This window comes from Notolepis coatsorum (assembly GCF_963971535.1).
Source record: "Notolepis coatsorum genome assembly, contig: SCAFFOLD_272, whole genome shotgun sequence".
Classification (NCBI taxonomy): domain Eukaryota; kingdom Metazoa; phylum Chordata; class Actinopteri; order Aulopiformes; family Paralepididae; genus Notolepis; species Notolepis coatsorum.
This window is the reverse complement of record NW_028170292.1, coordinates 265,886-279,649: the sequence shown is the minus strand read 5'-3', so window position 1 is coordinate 279,649 and position 13,764 is coordinate 265,886. Positions and strand designations below refer to the sequence as shown.

Sequence of the window (13,764 nt, the reverse complement as noted above, 5' to 3'; positions counted from 1 at the left end):
GACCGCTATACCAAGAGGTGAATCCACTTCTAAGTACTGGGTCTATGCGTCCCTTGAGGATGTGAGAGTGAGTTTAACACATAGCACCGCTACTCACCCCAGCCCTTCTTGACTGCGCTTCACGATACAATCCGTTACACTTGCACCTTGCACCCCCTCCCTTTTGACCATAATTTTAGTGTGTGTTGGTTCTACAGGCCTACTTTTTGACAATTGAATTAGTAAACCAAGGTGTTGGTTCTATGAATGAATGAATGAACGAATGAATGAATGAATGAATGAATGAATGAATTAATGAATGGATGGATGAATGAATGAATGAATGAATGAATGAATGAATGAATGAATGAATGAATGAATGAATGAATGAATTAATGAATGAATGAATGCAAACTTTATTTAACAGATTGCAGAATGGGTACAATACAGTACGGCTCAATACACACAATTGTTAAGGGGATGCAGACCAGAGAAAGACGTTTGTCTTGTTTACATCAGGGTCCCCCATTTTCAATTCATAGTGACATTTATGACATACACAACATACATGACATCATGACATTTATGGCATAGGGACTTACATGACTTACAGGTATATAGTACTGTTACATTTGTGACATATATGCAAATATACAGTACTGTTACCCAGAGATCCTAATTCCTAGAGATTATATACATATGATGGGGAGGACGAGACTGTACATTAGGAGGGGGTGGGTCGGTGGGTGGGTGGGAGAAAAAAATACATACGGATTCATTGGATTCAATGTACCTGTCATTTTCTTTACTTGTCTCAATTGTTAAAGCTCTTGGACCGTCAGCAGCATGACACACACAAGTTACAACAAGGAATAAGTTACAGCCCCCAACCACCCAAATAGGAGCGGCTAAAAATAAAGTGCTGCCACAACTGTTGCGCCGCGTGGGGCCAATCACTGCCCCCCATCTCCCGGCTAGACCAATCATGACTCTCACCGTTATTAGCCTTATGGATTAGAAAATAGTCTATGATTGTAGTGGTGACACTGACACGACGAGCGTGACGCGTCCCAGGGTCCTTTATAAAGCCCTCTCGTACCCTCCTCACCATTCAACTTTATCAACTCAACTCTACTGGAACAGTGCGTAAAGCGTCTCCAGCTTCACCTGCCAGGAAACCCTATTTTTTTCTTCAAAAAGGGTGATTCTTCTCCGGGCCATCTATTAATAATAAGAAGCAGCCAATTAAAAAACCGAGGACCAGCTGTCTTGCACATTGTAAATCGGATTTAATAAATCATCACCCGGACAGAAGCGGCTTCTAATCACAAGTACACCCGAAAAGTCTGCAGCCTCCTTCTCCAAGTTTTCTACTTTTCTCCGCGGGGGCGCGCTTGCTTGACATCGACCTGCTAACGTTTTTCGTGCCACCGAGCGCATCGTTTCACACCTCGGTCTCACACTGCGGTATAAAAGTGGACACGGAAAACGCCACCATGATGAGCAATAACTACAACGAAGACCAACTGCCTCCAGCAGAGTACTACCAGGCCACTGACTTCGGAGACGAGGAGGACGACGAGATGCCGGCCACAGAGAAGGACCTGGCCGAGGACGCGCCATGGAAGAAGATCCAGCAGAACACCTTCACCAGGTGGTGCAACGAGCACCTCAAGTGCGTCAACAAGAACATTAACGACCTCCAGCGGGACTTTGGCGATGGGCTGAAGCTCGTTTCACTTCTGGAGGTTCTGAGTCAGAAGAAAATGTACAGAAAGCACCATCACAGACCCAACTTCCGACAGATGAAACTGGAAAATGTTTCCGTGGCATTGGAGTTTCTGGACAGGGAACATATCAAACTGGTGTCAATAGGTAAGTGATCTTGGAACCAAGAGGCTTTTTGGTATCAGAGCATGAAAGAGGAAAAAACATGACACACATGTCAAAAGTTATTTGACTAAGGGATGACAAGTAATTTGACAATTTGTTGTTTAATATCAAAATAAGAAAGTGATCATGTTAATGTAGCATTGTGCCCTGGGAGGACAGGACAGGTGATATTATGCAAGTGACATTCACATGTCGCCAAATAAATGCAGTGTTTGCAATTACATGGTAGTAGATCTCAAATGAAGTACAGCTATTTATCCTCAATCAGTTCTTATGTATTTAATCACTTATGATCTCTTCTATAGCCTTTCTTTTACAAACACAAACTACCGCAGGTCTGAAATCGTATCAAGTGAGGTGTCAGCCTCTTTCACAGGCCCGTGTGGAAGGCAGGCACAGCGGTTGAGCAGGGGGTCAAGTCAGTGGCTCACTGGAAACTCTTACAGCAGAGGTGCCACTGAGAGACTGAGATCATTGGTCCATGTTAGGTCCAAGGCCCGCCGGGCTCATATCGATACACAGTAGTTGAACTGCTGCGGCAGCAAAGCCACGGCTTGGAAATTCACTAGGACCGTGCTAATGAGTATGACACACACATGCACATAGAGGAGCCCCCTCCCCACACACACACACACACACACACACACACACACACACACACACACACACACACACACACACACACACACACACACACACACACACAGTCACACACACACACACACACACACACACACCTTTCCACACCTCGTAATCACCCTTGCTGAAGGTCAGGCGTGTCGTGCCAAGGGGGTCAGAGAGGCACTGGCATGGCTTCTATAGTATGTTGGCAGTTAATCGCTCTCCAACCTACACACCATCAGACTCTCCCCAAGGGATAGATACTGTAGCATGTGAACGTTAAGATTATACAACCTCTCAGTTTTGTCTCACGGGGACATGCAGAGTGCTATTGTGTTCCAAGATGTGTTATTTGGGATGTGTGACTGAGCTATAGATAGACTTGTCTGCACCCCTCTCCCTATTGCCTAAAGTATTTGTGGATAGGGGGTCTTGGACAGTTGTCAGCTGTGAGGGGTTACTGTATTACATGCTGAAATATGTGTCATATATATATAGGCCTAGACTCGAGGGTCATAATAGATGGACTGTGTCTTAAGTAGGCCCATCGCTAGAGCAGAACAACGCCTCCCGATACGAGTATACAGACTGAGATCTTAGCATCTCAGTGTGGATAACCGTTGTGGAGGCCATTGAGAGTTATGCATGTTAGTTAGTCAGACTGCTGATGCTGATTGCAAACTCCAGACCCATATTTCATGGTTATTAAAATGTTGACAGTGTGGCTCTCCGCTTTCCCTGACTGATGGCCCTCCCAGGCTCCCACACACTTGGGTGAAATTCCCAATGTGATCGAGGCTTTGAGCAGGGGGCTGTGAAGGGCAACGTACACCCCCATGGGTGAATGTATGAGTCATGACAAGGGGGGAACTCTCAGCCTTAGGGCTGGGCAATATATTGATATATATATCGTGTGCTACACAATTCTGCTGTATACATTCAATGCAAAAAAGCAAATAGCAAGTCAGATTTCTCGCAAAATTATTTCTGAAATGTTTGAGAATATCAGGTGAAAATGACAGTTTCAATTGATTTGTATCACACTTCCCATTACCACGCGCGCAGGACCAATATGATAAACAACCATTACCGCGCAGGACCGATAAAGATCCATTCTCATTGTTAATTGGATTATCTGACATGTGATTTTCCATACCTAAGCAGATATCAAGATATACAGTATATTGGGGAAAAGGGCTTCTGAATATCGGGATATCGCCCTGAGCCCTACTCCGCCTCACACCTCAGGAATGTCCCAGTGTCCAAGCATGGCATCCCAGTGTCCAAGCATGGCATCCCAGTGGGCAAAGGTCACAATCGCTGACACCACCTCAAAGGGGCAGGAGTGTGTGTTTGGGGGACTGGTTGTCTGTGTCCATGACCTTGCAGCCTCACAGTGGGTCAGACGACTTTGACAGAAACAGGGCACGATCATAGTAGTACTGACATTTGTCTCCCAACACCCCCTTCCCCCCCGCGCGCGCGTGCGAGCGCTTTCATGCAGCGCCACTAGCTCAATACAACCCCACTGACACAATGTCTCAGTAATGTCGCAGTAACCTAAGGACACTGTTTGCGTGCCACAGGGCCTAATTGTACATGTGTCACAATGTGTAATCAGAGAGATCTGATATCTATTTGACTAAATTGGCTGTGTGTCCTCAGAGGTGGAGATGGCAGGATCAAAATCCATGTCGTGCCACACCGTGCCACCTGGCCGTGCCAGTCAAACACTGACATATCAAACAGTACCATGGTGGGGGGGGCTGACAGACTAGAGTAAGATAGACTAGATGTTATTGTTGTGATAAACAATTGCGTCGCTATGCCTCTTCTCTTCAGGTCTTAACCTGGAATCTCCTGGATTGAATTGCACAAGATTTATGGGTAGTTTGCTTTTACTCTGGCTACTATAAAGCCTATTACTCAGGACTCAGGAGGATATTAAATGTGCAAAATAAAGTCTGTTATCAATCAGTGTAACTTCAAGAGATATTCTTTCCCCCTCTCACATCAGGAAATGTCTGCTTATTATGTTACAGACTACATATTAGTTCCTGACTTCAGCCCCCTGTGATTAGCTACTTTGTCCCATTCCAAAGAAGGTTTTTTCAAAGGCATGCCGGAGGCACTTGAAATTCAAGTGGCTGTTTCTGCAGGGAGGGATTTCATTTCCACGTGTCGTTCTCTGATACTGTCTCTAGAGCTCTATTGTGACTGGGTGAAGAATGTCCGGGTGCTCGACCGGCTGTGTCTGGTGCTGAGGGACTGTGGGGGGGGGGGGGGGGGGGGGGGGGGGGGTGGTTGTGCCGAGGATCAGATGTATGCCTTTTTCAGTCATCCTTGGTTATTTGTGTTCAAGATAGTTCAGTGAACTGATCCCTGAAGAGGAAATTTTGTTGACTTCCATGTTTATAGTACATAGGTCTATACACACACACACACACACACACACACACACACACACAGACACACACACACGCGCGCGCGCGCGAGGTGATTGATTGATTTAACATTTTATTAACAGATTGCAGAATGGGTACAATACAGTACGGCTCAATACACACAATTGTTAAGGGGATGCAGACAGAGAAAGACTTCCGTCTTGTTTACATCAGGGTCCCCCATTTTCAATTCATAATGAATTGTAAGTAAGGGTGCAATTAGCACCGTGCAATCCATTCTTTGTGGATCCCACCAACAGTGTTGTTAGCTATGATCTTTAAATGAACCCTCTCTCTCCCTCTCTCTCTCTCTCTCTCTCTCTCTCTCTCTCTCTCTCTTCTATCTCTCTCTCTCTCTCTCTCTCTCTCTCTCTCTCTCTCTCTCTCTCTGTGCGCCTACAGACAGTAAGGCCATTGTAGATGGGAACCTGAAGCTGATCCTGGGTATGATCTGGACCCTCATCCTCCACTACTCCATCTCCATGCCCATGTGGGAGGATGAGGAGGAGGAGGACTTCAAAAAGATGACCCCCAAGCAGCGTCTGCGGGCTGGATCCAGAACAAGGTGCCCGAGATGCCCATCCGCAACTTTAACCGTGACTGGAGGGACGGCAAGGCCTTGGGAGCCCTGGTGGACAACTGCGCCCCTGGTGAGAATAATGACCGGGGGTCTGTGGGGATAATAGGAGCATCAGCTGAGTTCTGCTGACTGAGACGTTTGAGCGCTGAGTCAGGATCAGTTCAGGGTTCGTTAAATAGATTATTGTACACAGTGCTATGGGAGTCAGGGGCAGGCTTGTGCCAGTGGATGCATTCGATACGGTAAGACCTTCTCACCCCCTCTGGAGAATTTGCTCGTCTCGACGATGAGTGATATATGGATTCTCACACTTTGAGGCCCATGCACACACACACACACACACACACACACACACACACACACACACACACACACACACACACACACACACACACACACACACACACACACACACACACACACACACCACACACACACACACACACACACACACACACACACACACACACACACACACACACACACACACACACACACTGATCCCAGAGCGGGATGTCAGACGGGATAATCCATCCCCTGGGGGCAGGCACTGTCAGTGGGCAGCCGTCAGGTCCTGCCGAAGGCCGGAGGACATCCCTGCCAGCTGTCCGACAATGACTGAAGCTCCCGCCTTGTGTCTCTGTCCAGAGGCCAAGCTTGGCTTTGGAGTTTAACACCCCCAATTTGGACACCATTCCTCCTCTTCTGTAAAGAGGGCATGCTTGGCAGCGCCTGAGACAGCAGAGTGATCTTTACAGGCAGGGGGGCATGGTCCACCACCAGGATACATTCTGAGACACTGCCAGGTTGAGCAGGCTTGCTGCGATCAGAGACAAGACAGTCTTCTCTCAGCCTCTTCTCAAAGAGAGAAAGATGAAGGAACACCACACATATATAGTGATGCACGATATATCGGCCGCCGATATAATATCGGCCGATATGGCAGTTTTTTTTTACACATCGGTATCGGTCCGATATCAAGATATGGCCGATATGGGCCGATATTACACAATTTTTTTTCGTGTTTTGGCCTTAAATAGTTTCAAAATAGCAGTCATTTCTGAAAATAAGTTACAAAAGTAAAAAAAATTAATAGATATCGACATCGGTAATTATCGGTATCGGCCAGAACAGCAATATTAATATCGGTTATCGGTATTTTCACAATTTTCACATCGGTGCATACACAGCACATAATACACATGGCATCACCAGGGTCATTTGTTTAGTGATGCTATGGCAGAGGGGACAGAACTCCTGCCATACCGTGGCCCGTTTTCCAGGCCAGGGATCTGTATCCGCGACCAGATGGATGGAAGCAGTGTGAAGAATGGGTTGCGGGGGTGCCTGGGGTCATGTGCTGCTACGGTGTGTGCTCTGTGTGTAATGGCTTTGCTGCTGTGGTCTGAGAGGTTGGGGGTGGGGAGGCCAATCATTTTGGAGGCATTGTGTGAGATACACATTGCTATGAGTTTGTTCCTATTGGAGGCAGTTAACATGGTGAGGAATCAGTGGGAACAGAGTTAGGTTACTTTACTATTATACTTCTGTTTTCTTATTAATAATTCCAAATCAAATGTAATCAGAGCAGGCAGGAAAATGTGTTATAATCTGGTTAGATGAATGTAATATTTATTTAGTACACATTAAGAATTAAGATAGAAGTGTATAGCTGGCACAACCTCTATTATTGTGTCTTATAAGAAGATATACTGTCAGTCTCCATTGATATTCTCATGAAGCTGAGGAGGAATATCACTTAATGTTTCATGAAGGCTAGTGCTTTGCCCCAAAGTGGTCACTAATTGAAAAGTGTTGTATTTCCTGTGGTGATACATTCCAGTGGAAGGTCCATACTGACCCCTACCAGCAAAAGGCTTTCAGTGGCAGTAGTCACTAAATACCGTGGCACACTGACTCCACCCCCTTTCTGTCTCGCTCATAGACATAAACACTGGTTCAAATCCATTGTTCACTTGCTAATATTGTGTTAGTATTAATTGGATAATAGTGTCCCTATGGTGTACCCGGGCCATTTAAGTGGTGTACCCGTTCCGTCACTGACAGTAATCCAATTTAGGCATTAGCAGCCCAGAGACGTCCAGTCTCTGCCTTTAGCCCAGTGTTTGTCTGAGACGGGACGACGACACTGTGGACTGAGCGCTTGGTCGTCGGGAGCGGAGCACTGTGAGTAAATGGAAGGTCACGCAATATTGTACTCGGAGGTGTCGTGGAGATTGCAGGGACGGGCTCTTCATCATAGACACACAGCACTGTGACCGTGGCTTCAGTAGCCGGTGTGGACATTCCACTCATAGCCGCCAGATTCACGGGTTGATTCTGATGTTTCTTCCCTTGTTAGGTCTGTGTCCTGACTGGGCGGAGTGGGACCCAACCACCCTGTGGAGAATGCAAGAGAAGCTATGCAGCAAGCTGACGACTGGCTGGGTGTGCCTCAGGTAAGGAACAACTACACACCACACAAACTACACACACACACACACACCTAACCACACACACACACACACACACACACACACACACACACACACACACACACACACACACACACACACACACACACCTACACACACCACACACACACACACACACACACACACACACACACACACACACACACACACACACACACACACACACACACACACACACACACACACACACACACACACACACACACACACACACACACTGAGGATACACAGCATGGAAAATGTGCAGGATGTTTGGCATAATATTCTTTGAAATTATGCAGGGGGAAAAAAAAACGTTCATACAATATTGACTACTCAGCTTATTCTAATCTCTTCTTCTACTGCTCCGTAACTCAGTTAGTCAGCAACGACCAGTCAGTTGGGATTATCCCATCGATTTACGGAAGCGTGTAGGTGTGACGCGTCGTAATACATTCAGAGCCAATCGGTGAAACAGAGGAGAGGAGAAATTTGAGGAGAGCAAAGAAGAGTATTTTCAGCCCAACATGTAAGCTCTCTGAATCTCTATAGCGGCGACCTACTGTACGGGGGAGGGTGTTGATTTATTTTGTCTGAGAGACAGAGAGAGAAAGAGAGCGGAGTGATTGTCAACGAGGCAGTGGCATCGGTGAGATAGCCTAGGGTGTGTGTCATGGCTCCGTGGGCACGGGGGCTGAATTCCGGCGAGGCGGCGTAAAGAAGAGGTCCGGCTCAGACTAAATCCCCCCCCTGGCTGGCTTATTGAAACCAACGTGGTCCTTAACCCTCCGGTCCGGGGGTTAAATATAGCCACCAGAGTGGAGCATGGCTTTACACCACCATGATAGACAAGCACACAGAGGCTTGTAGTGGGAACGAGAGAAAGAGAGTAGAGAGTGGGAGGTGGCTGGAATAAGAATCCATAGTTTAATCCTCATCAAATCCATAACGTTTGATAGGGGAAGGTAGTACACTAAGTCCTTTACAGTACATGCAGATGACCCTGAGTACTTTACACATTGCGATCAAAGCACAAGCCAGGCCTTTCCAACGGTGATACATTGTACGATTAACCCTTTGCTGTGATTATTGCCTACCCGTACGTGTAGGTGATCGCCCCTGAGGAGATCGTGGACCCAGATGTGGACGACCACTCCGTGATGACCTACCTGTCGCAGTTCCCCAAGTCTAAGCTCAAGCCCGGCGCTCCGGTCAAGCTCAAACAGCTCTTCCCCAACAAAGCCAAGGCCTACGGACCTGGTGGGTGCTTTAGCAGAAAGACCCACAAACACACACAGTCCACTTAGAAATCACAACGTGTCTGATTAGATTTGAAATCTTTATTTCGAACATGCAATGAATACAAACAAACAACAACAAAAGCAAAACACAACTCAATCTACATGTTCGAAAAGGAGTAGGAAAAAGTATACACTTATTTATTCCTACCCCTTTTCCACTACTCAAATGAGTGTACTATTTTAAAACATAAAAAAAAAAATATATATATATGCAAAACAAAAAAACAAAAACGATATATGTAAAACATGAAATAAATAAAATAAAAATGTAAACACCCGTGAATATCAAGTCCCTTCCTCATCCCTGTACCTCGTGAACATCATTTCCTTATACATCAGTTTGAATTGTCTCATGTTTGGACATTGCTTTAGCACCACATTTAGACTGTTCCACAGTTTCACTCCACATATTGTCTCCACACATGTCTCATGGTGATGTGCTGGCTATCTATCTCCACGTTGGGTCAGGGTGGAGGCCATGCGGTGGGACATGTGGCATCTGCATTGTCAATACCTGGAACATTTCAATAATTTCCTTCTGCACTCACACCCTTCATGAACTTTTTATTTGCCCCCCCCCCCCCCCCCCCCCATGATTAGCATGGGTGTTTTGCAATAGGATTGGGTTTCTTCATTGAGAGCTTATCCTCAACATTAGGGCACACGTATCTTGTGTTTTATTATAAATAAATGATCAATTGACGCTACACAATAAGTCTTATGCGTTGTGTCTCTTTGCTCTTTGCTCAGGTATTGAGCCCCACGGTAACATGGTGCTGAAGCCAGCTGTGTTCACCGTGGAGACGCTGGAGGCAGGGACTGCTGAGGTCCTGGTCTACGTGGAGGATCCTGAGGGGCACAAAGAGGAGGTGGGTGGCACTCTGAGGGGCACAAAGAGGAGGTGGGTGGCACTCCATAGATGGAGTGTTTTGGTGACCTGGTAATTTACCTGTGCCGATGTGTCAGTGCCCAGTTTAGGTGTTTCACTGCTTGACTGCTCACTGTTCTCGTTTCCCCAGGCTACGGTGAAGCCCAACAATGACAAGAACAGAACGTACACCGTCACCTATGTGCCCAAGGTGGAAGGTGTCCACAAGGTGAGAGGCCACCACTCCTGACTGACTGCTCCACTGTCAAACGAGTCCTGCTTTTGATCACAATACATACCAGACAATGGACCTGTCTCAAACCCTGCCCTCTTTTCTTGATCCTCCAATCACAACTGTCGCTTACCTCGGACAAACTTGGTTTGTCCGAGGTAAGCGACAGTTGTGATTGGAGGATCAAGAAAAGAGGGCAGGGTTTGAGACAGGTCAATTCTCTAAAAGGTATTTTGCACATGTTTCTTCCCTAGGTTAAAGTGTTGTTTGCTGGTCAGGACATTGACAAGAGTCCCTACACAGTGAATGTGGCTAAGGCCATGGGAGACCCCAGCAAGGTCCATGCCAGGGGGCCGGGCCTGGAGGCTACAGGCAATGTGGCCAACAAGCCTGCCCACTTTGACATCTACACCGCCGGTGAGAAAGAGGCTATACAGTCACATTACATGGAATGCACACAAACACACATAGAGACACACATGTACATGCAGAAGAGATGCCAAATACAATATAAATGGTTTGTGAATTTCCAAAAAAATATTTACATATATTTACTCAATACGCTCGAGGCTATGTGGTTCACTTCCTCGTGCGACAACTGACAACTGTATTTGTGACTCTGTGATCAGGTGCCGGTAATGGCGACGTCAGCGTGGTCATCGTCGACCCTCAGGGTAAAAAGGACACGGTGGAGTTAATCCTGGAGAACAAGGGGGACAGTGTTTTCCACTGTACCTACCGGCCCCTGATGCAGGGCCCCCACACCATCCACGTGCTGTTTGCAGGCCAGGAGATCCCCAAGAGCCCATACACGGTCAACATCGCAGAAGGTGAGCCATCTGTCCCCGTCATAAAGGACTGTCCCACAAATCAGTGTTGTTGACATGCTGTTACTGCCAGGGTGACATGTCCCTCTCACAACCACCGCCATCGTCACCGTCCCTGCGTCCCTGGGACCGCAGACACCGGACCTTAACCCATCCTGTCTGTCATTTCTAGCTCCGTCCGTTGCTCTTCCCACTGGCATCCCAGTGCAGATAGGCCCTCAATCAGTGCGCGCCCCTCCTGGAGTGAAGGGCAAGAAGGGGGCTCAACCCCCCAAGCCTCCTGGCCGACCAAGTTAGTATGGTCTCCTGGGTGGAGCCTGTGCCCGTTGCTCAGACATGCTCGCTGGGCGCCACCCCCTCCCCTATGCCATGGCCTGCAGATCCACCTGTATGCTTCCTGAGAATGGGGCACCGCTCTGCCCTCCGATTGCAATGATTCTATATGCTGTGCTTGGTCGTCTCCTCTGTCTCCTGGCGTACGGCAGCTTGATGTTTGATGTTTTACGAGTCATGATCTGTGAAAGTCAACAGATTACCGTCTTCTTAATTTCAAAAAGATATTTCATTGTGAAATGTGTTTTTGCTTGCTATATCGATTTATCCTGAAGGATTCCTTTTGTTTGCATCAATATCCAAGTTCATTCTGAATGTTTGTTGCATTTTCCAATGTATGGTTTGGCTACAGCCAACATTTCTGACTGACTGAAAATGTTGACAGATTCTGCCTCAATACTCTCAAATGGCTTACAGTATCTTCCGATACAGTATTCTGTATTATGTTATTTTATAATAGCATCAATTTGATTTATCATGGCCTCTCCTGTCTAGGTTCAGTCAGTCAGCCAGTCGGTGGTTTTATGGTGAATGAAACATTGTGTCTGTGCTACTAACACTGCCATCAACCAGCTGCTGCTTAGCTTTTAGCTCACAGAACGTTTCTCCATTTAACCCTTTGTTTCTTTCTGCTCTACCCCCTTTAGCCGTCAACGCCAACGCCTGCAGGGCCACAGGCAGAGGCCTCCAGCCTAAGGGAGTGCGGGTGAAGGAGGTGGCCGACTTCAAAGTCTTCACCAAGGGAGCTGGCAGCGGAGAGCTTCACGTCTCAGTTAAAGGCCCAAGTGAGTCAGAAAGCTCTCTCCTCTCGTCCTCCTACCCTTTCCCTCCTACACTATATCCTATACATTGTCTACGCTTGGCTTAGACCATGTTCCAAGTGCATCTGTACTTGATAAAATACATAGAAGATGTATTTTAAAATCGCTGAGGATCAATATCGATTGATTGTTCTGTTCCTGTCACTGAACCAGCTGGAGCAGAGGAGCCGGTGAAGGTGCGAGATGTCGGAGACGGGGTGTACGAGTGTGAGTACCACCCCCTCAAGACGGGTAAATACACAGTCAGCATCACCTGGGGAGCACAGCCCATCCCACGCAGGTAAGGACTCTGATTCATACCAACCTACAGATTAACTGAACTCCTACTGTCCTTTAGCTGTTCATTAATGATGAATGTGTGTGTGTGTGTGTGTGCTGCAGCCCGTTCGAGGTGGAGGTGAGTGCTGAGGTAGGTCCTCAGAAGGTGAGAGCCTGGGGTCCAGGGCTGAAGACCGGCATGGTGGGCAAGTCAGCTGACTTTGTGGTGGAGGCCATCGGCACTGAAGTGGGAACTCTGGGTAAGTCGTATGACCAATGGTCATTCTTGGACGGTCGAGTCAGCACAGTACAAAAGGTGGAGATTGGGATAAATCTGAATGTACCACCTCTTCTTTTCGATGTCTAGGCTTCTCCATCGAAGGACCATCCCAGGCTAAGATCGAGTGTGACGATAAGGGCGATGGCTCCTGCGATGTGCGCTATTGGCCCACTGAGCCTGGCGACTACGCTGTCCACGTCATCTGTGACGATGAGGACATCAAGGACAGCCCCTTCATGGCCCACATCCTCCCCGCAGCCAATGACGTCTTCCCTGAGAAGGTGAGCTCCACCAATAATTTTTTTTCTTTTCTTTTTTATCTTTTTCCCCCTCCTTTTTCCTCCGATTTTTCTCCCATCCCAATGTTAGTCGTTATGCCAATTCCCAATCCCCTTCCTGGTCGCTGCGCATTTACCCCCCACAGTCGGTCTGGGAGAGTGGAGGCTATCACATGCTTCCTCCGACACACGTCTAGCCAATCAACCGCTTCTTTTTCACCTGGCAGCACGGACTCTCACTGAGAGGGTGTAACGTGTGGAAGGATCACACTACCCCCCTTAGATCCTATCCTTGCTGAGCAGGCGCCCCGACCGAACTGTAGGAGTCGCTGTTTACAACAACCCGGACCCACCCCGCCAGCTTTCCCACCCTCTAATACAGCCAATTGTATTAGTGTGAACGGCCAGCCAAGACGAACGCAATCTCCGCTATGCCACCTGACCGCCCCACCAATAACAGTTTTATACTCTATGCCTAAGCAAAGTCTCGCCACAAGAGAAATCTGCAACTAATAAGATTAACGAGACCTGACCCCTTCTACACATGAGTCATCCAGTGGTTTCTGCCACAGAGT

At 47.4% G+C, this 13,764-nt stretch overlaps 1 protein-coding gene across 1 annotated transcript in view; it reads left to right on the top strand.

The window, feature by feature from the left end:
• Window positions 1-1,415: 1,415 nt before the first annotated feature.
• Window positions 1,416-13,764, top strand: part of LOC311248565 (filamin-C-like) — a gene marked incomplete at its 3' end in the record, with an annotated part of 29,349 nt that continues 17,000 nt past the window's right edge. The window contains 14 exon segments of the mRNA XM_084339428.1: window positions 1,416-1,854; window positions 5,340-5,480; window positions 5,483-5,587; window positions 7,880-7,902; window positions 7,908-7,976; window positions 9,101-9,251; window positions 10,043-10,161; window positions 10,312-10,389; window positions 10,647-10,809; window positions 11,022-11,222; window positions 12,200-12,337; window positions 12,527-12,653; window positions 12,755-12,891; window positions 12,999-13,192. Of these exon segments, the coding sequence (XP_084195554.1) occupies window positions 1,476-1,854; window positions 5,340-5,480; window positions 5,483-5,587; window positions 7,880-7,902; window positions 7,908-7,976; window positions 9,101-9,251; window positions 10,043-10,161; window positions 10,312-10,389; window positions 10,647-10,809; window positions 11,022-11,222; window positions 12,200-12,337; window positions 12,527-12,653; window positions 12,755-12,891; window positions 12,999-13,192 (2,025 nt within the window). The 5' untranslated portion in view covers window positions 1,416-1,475.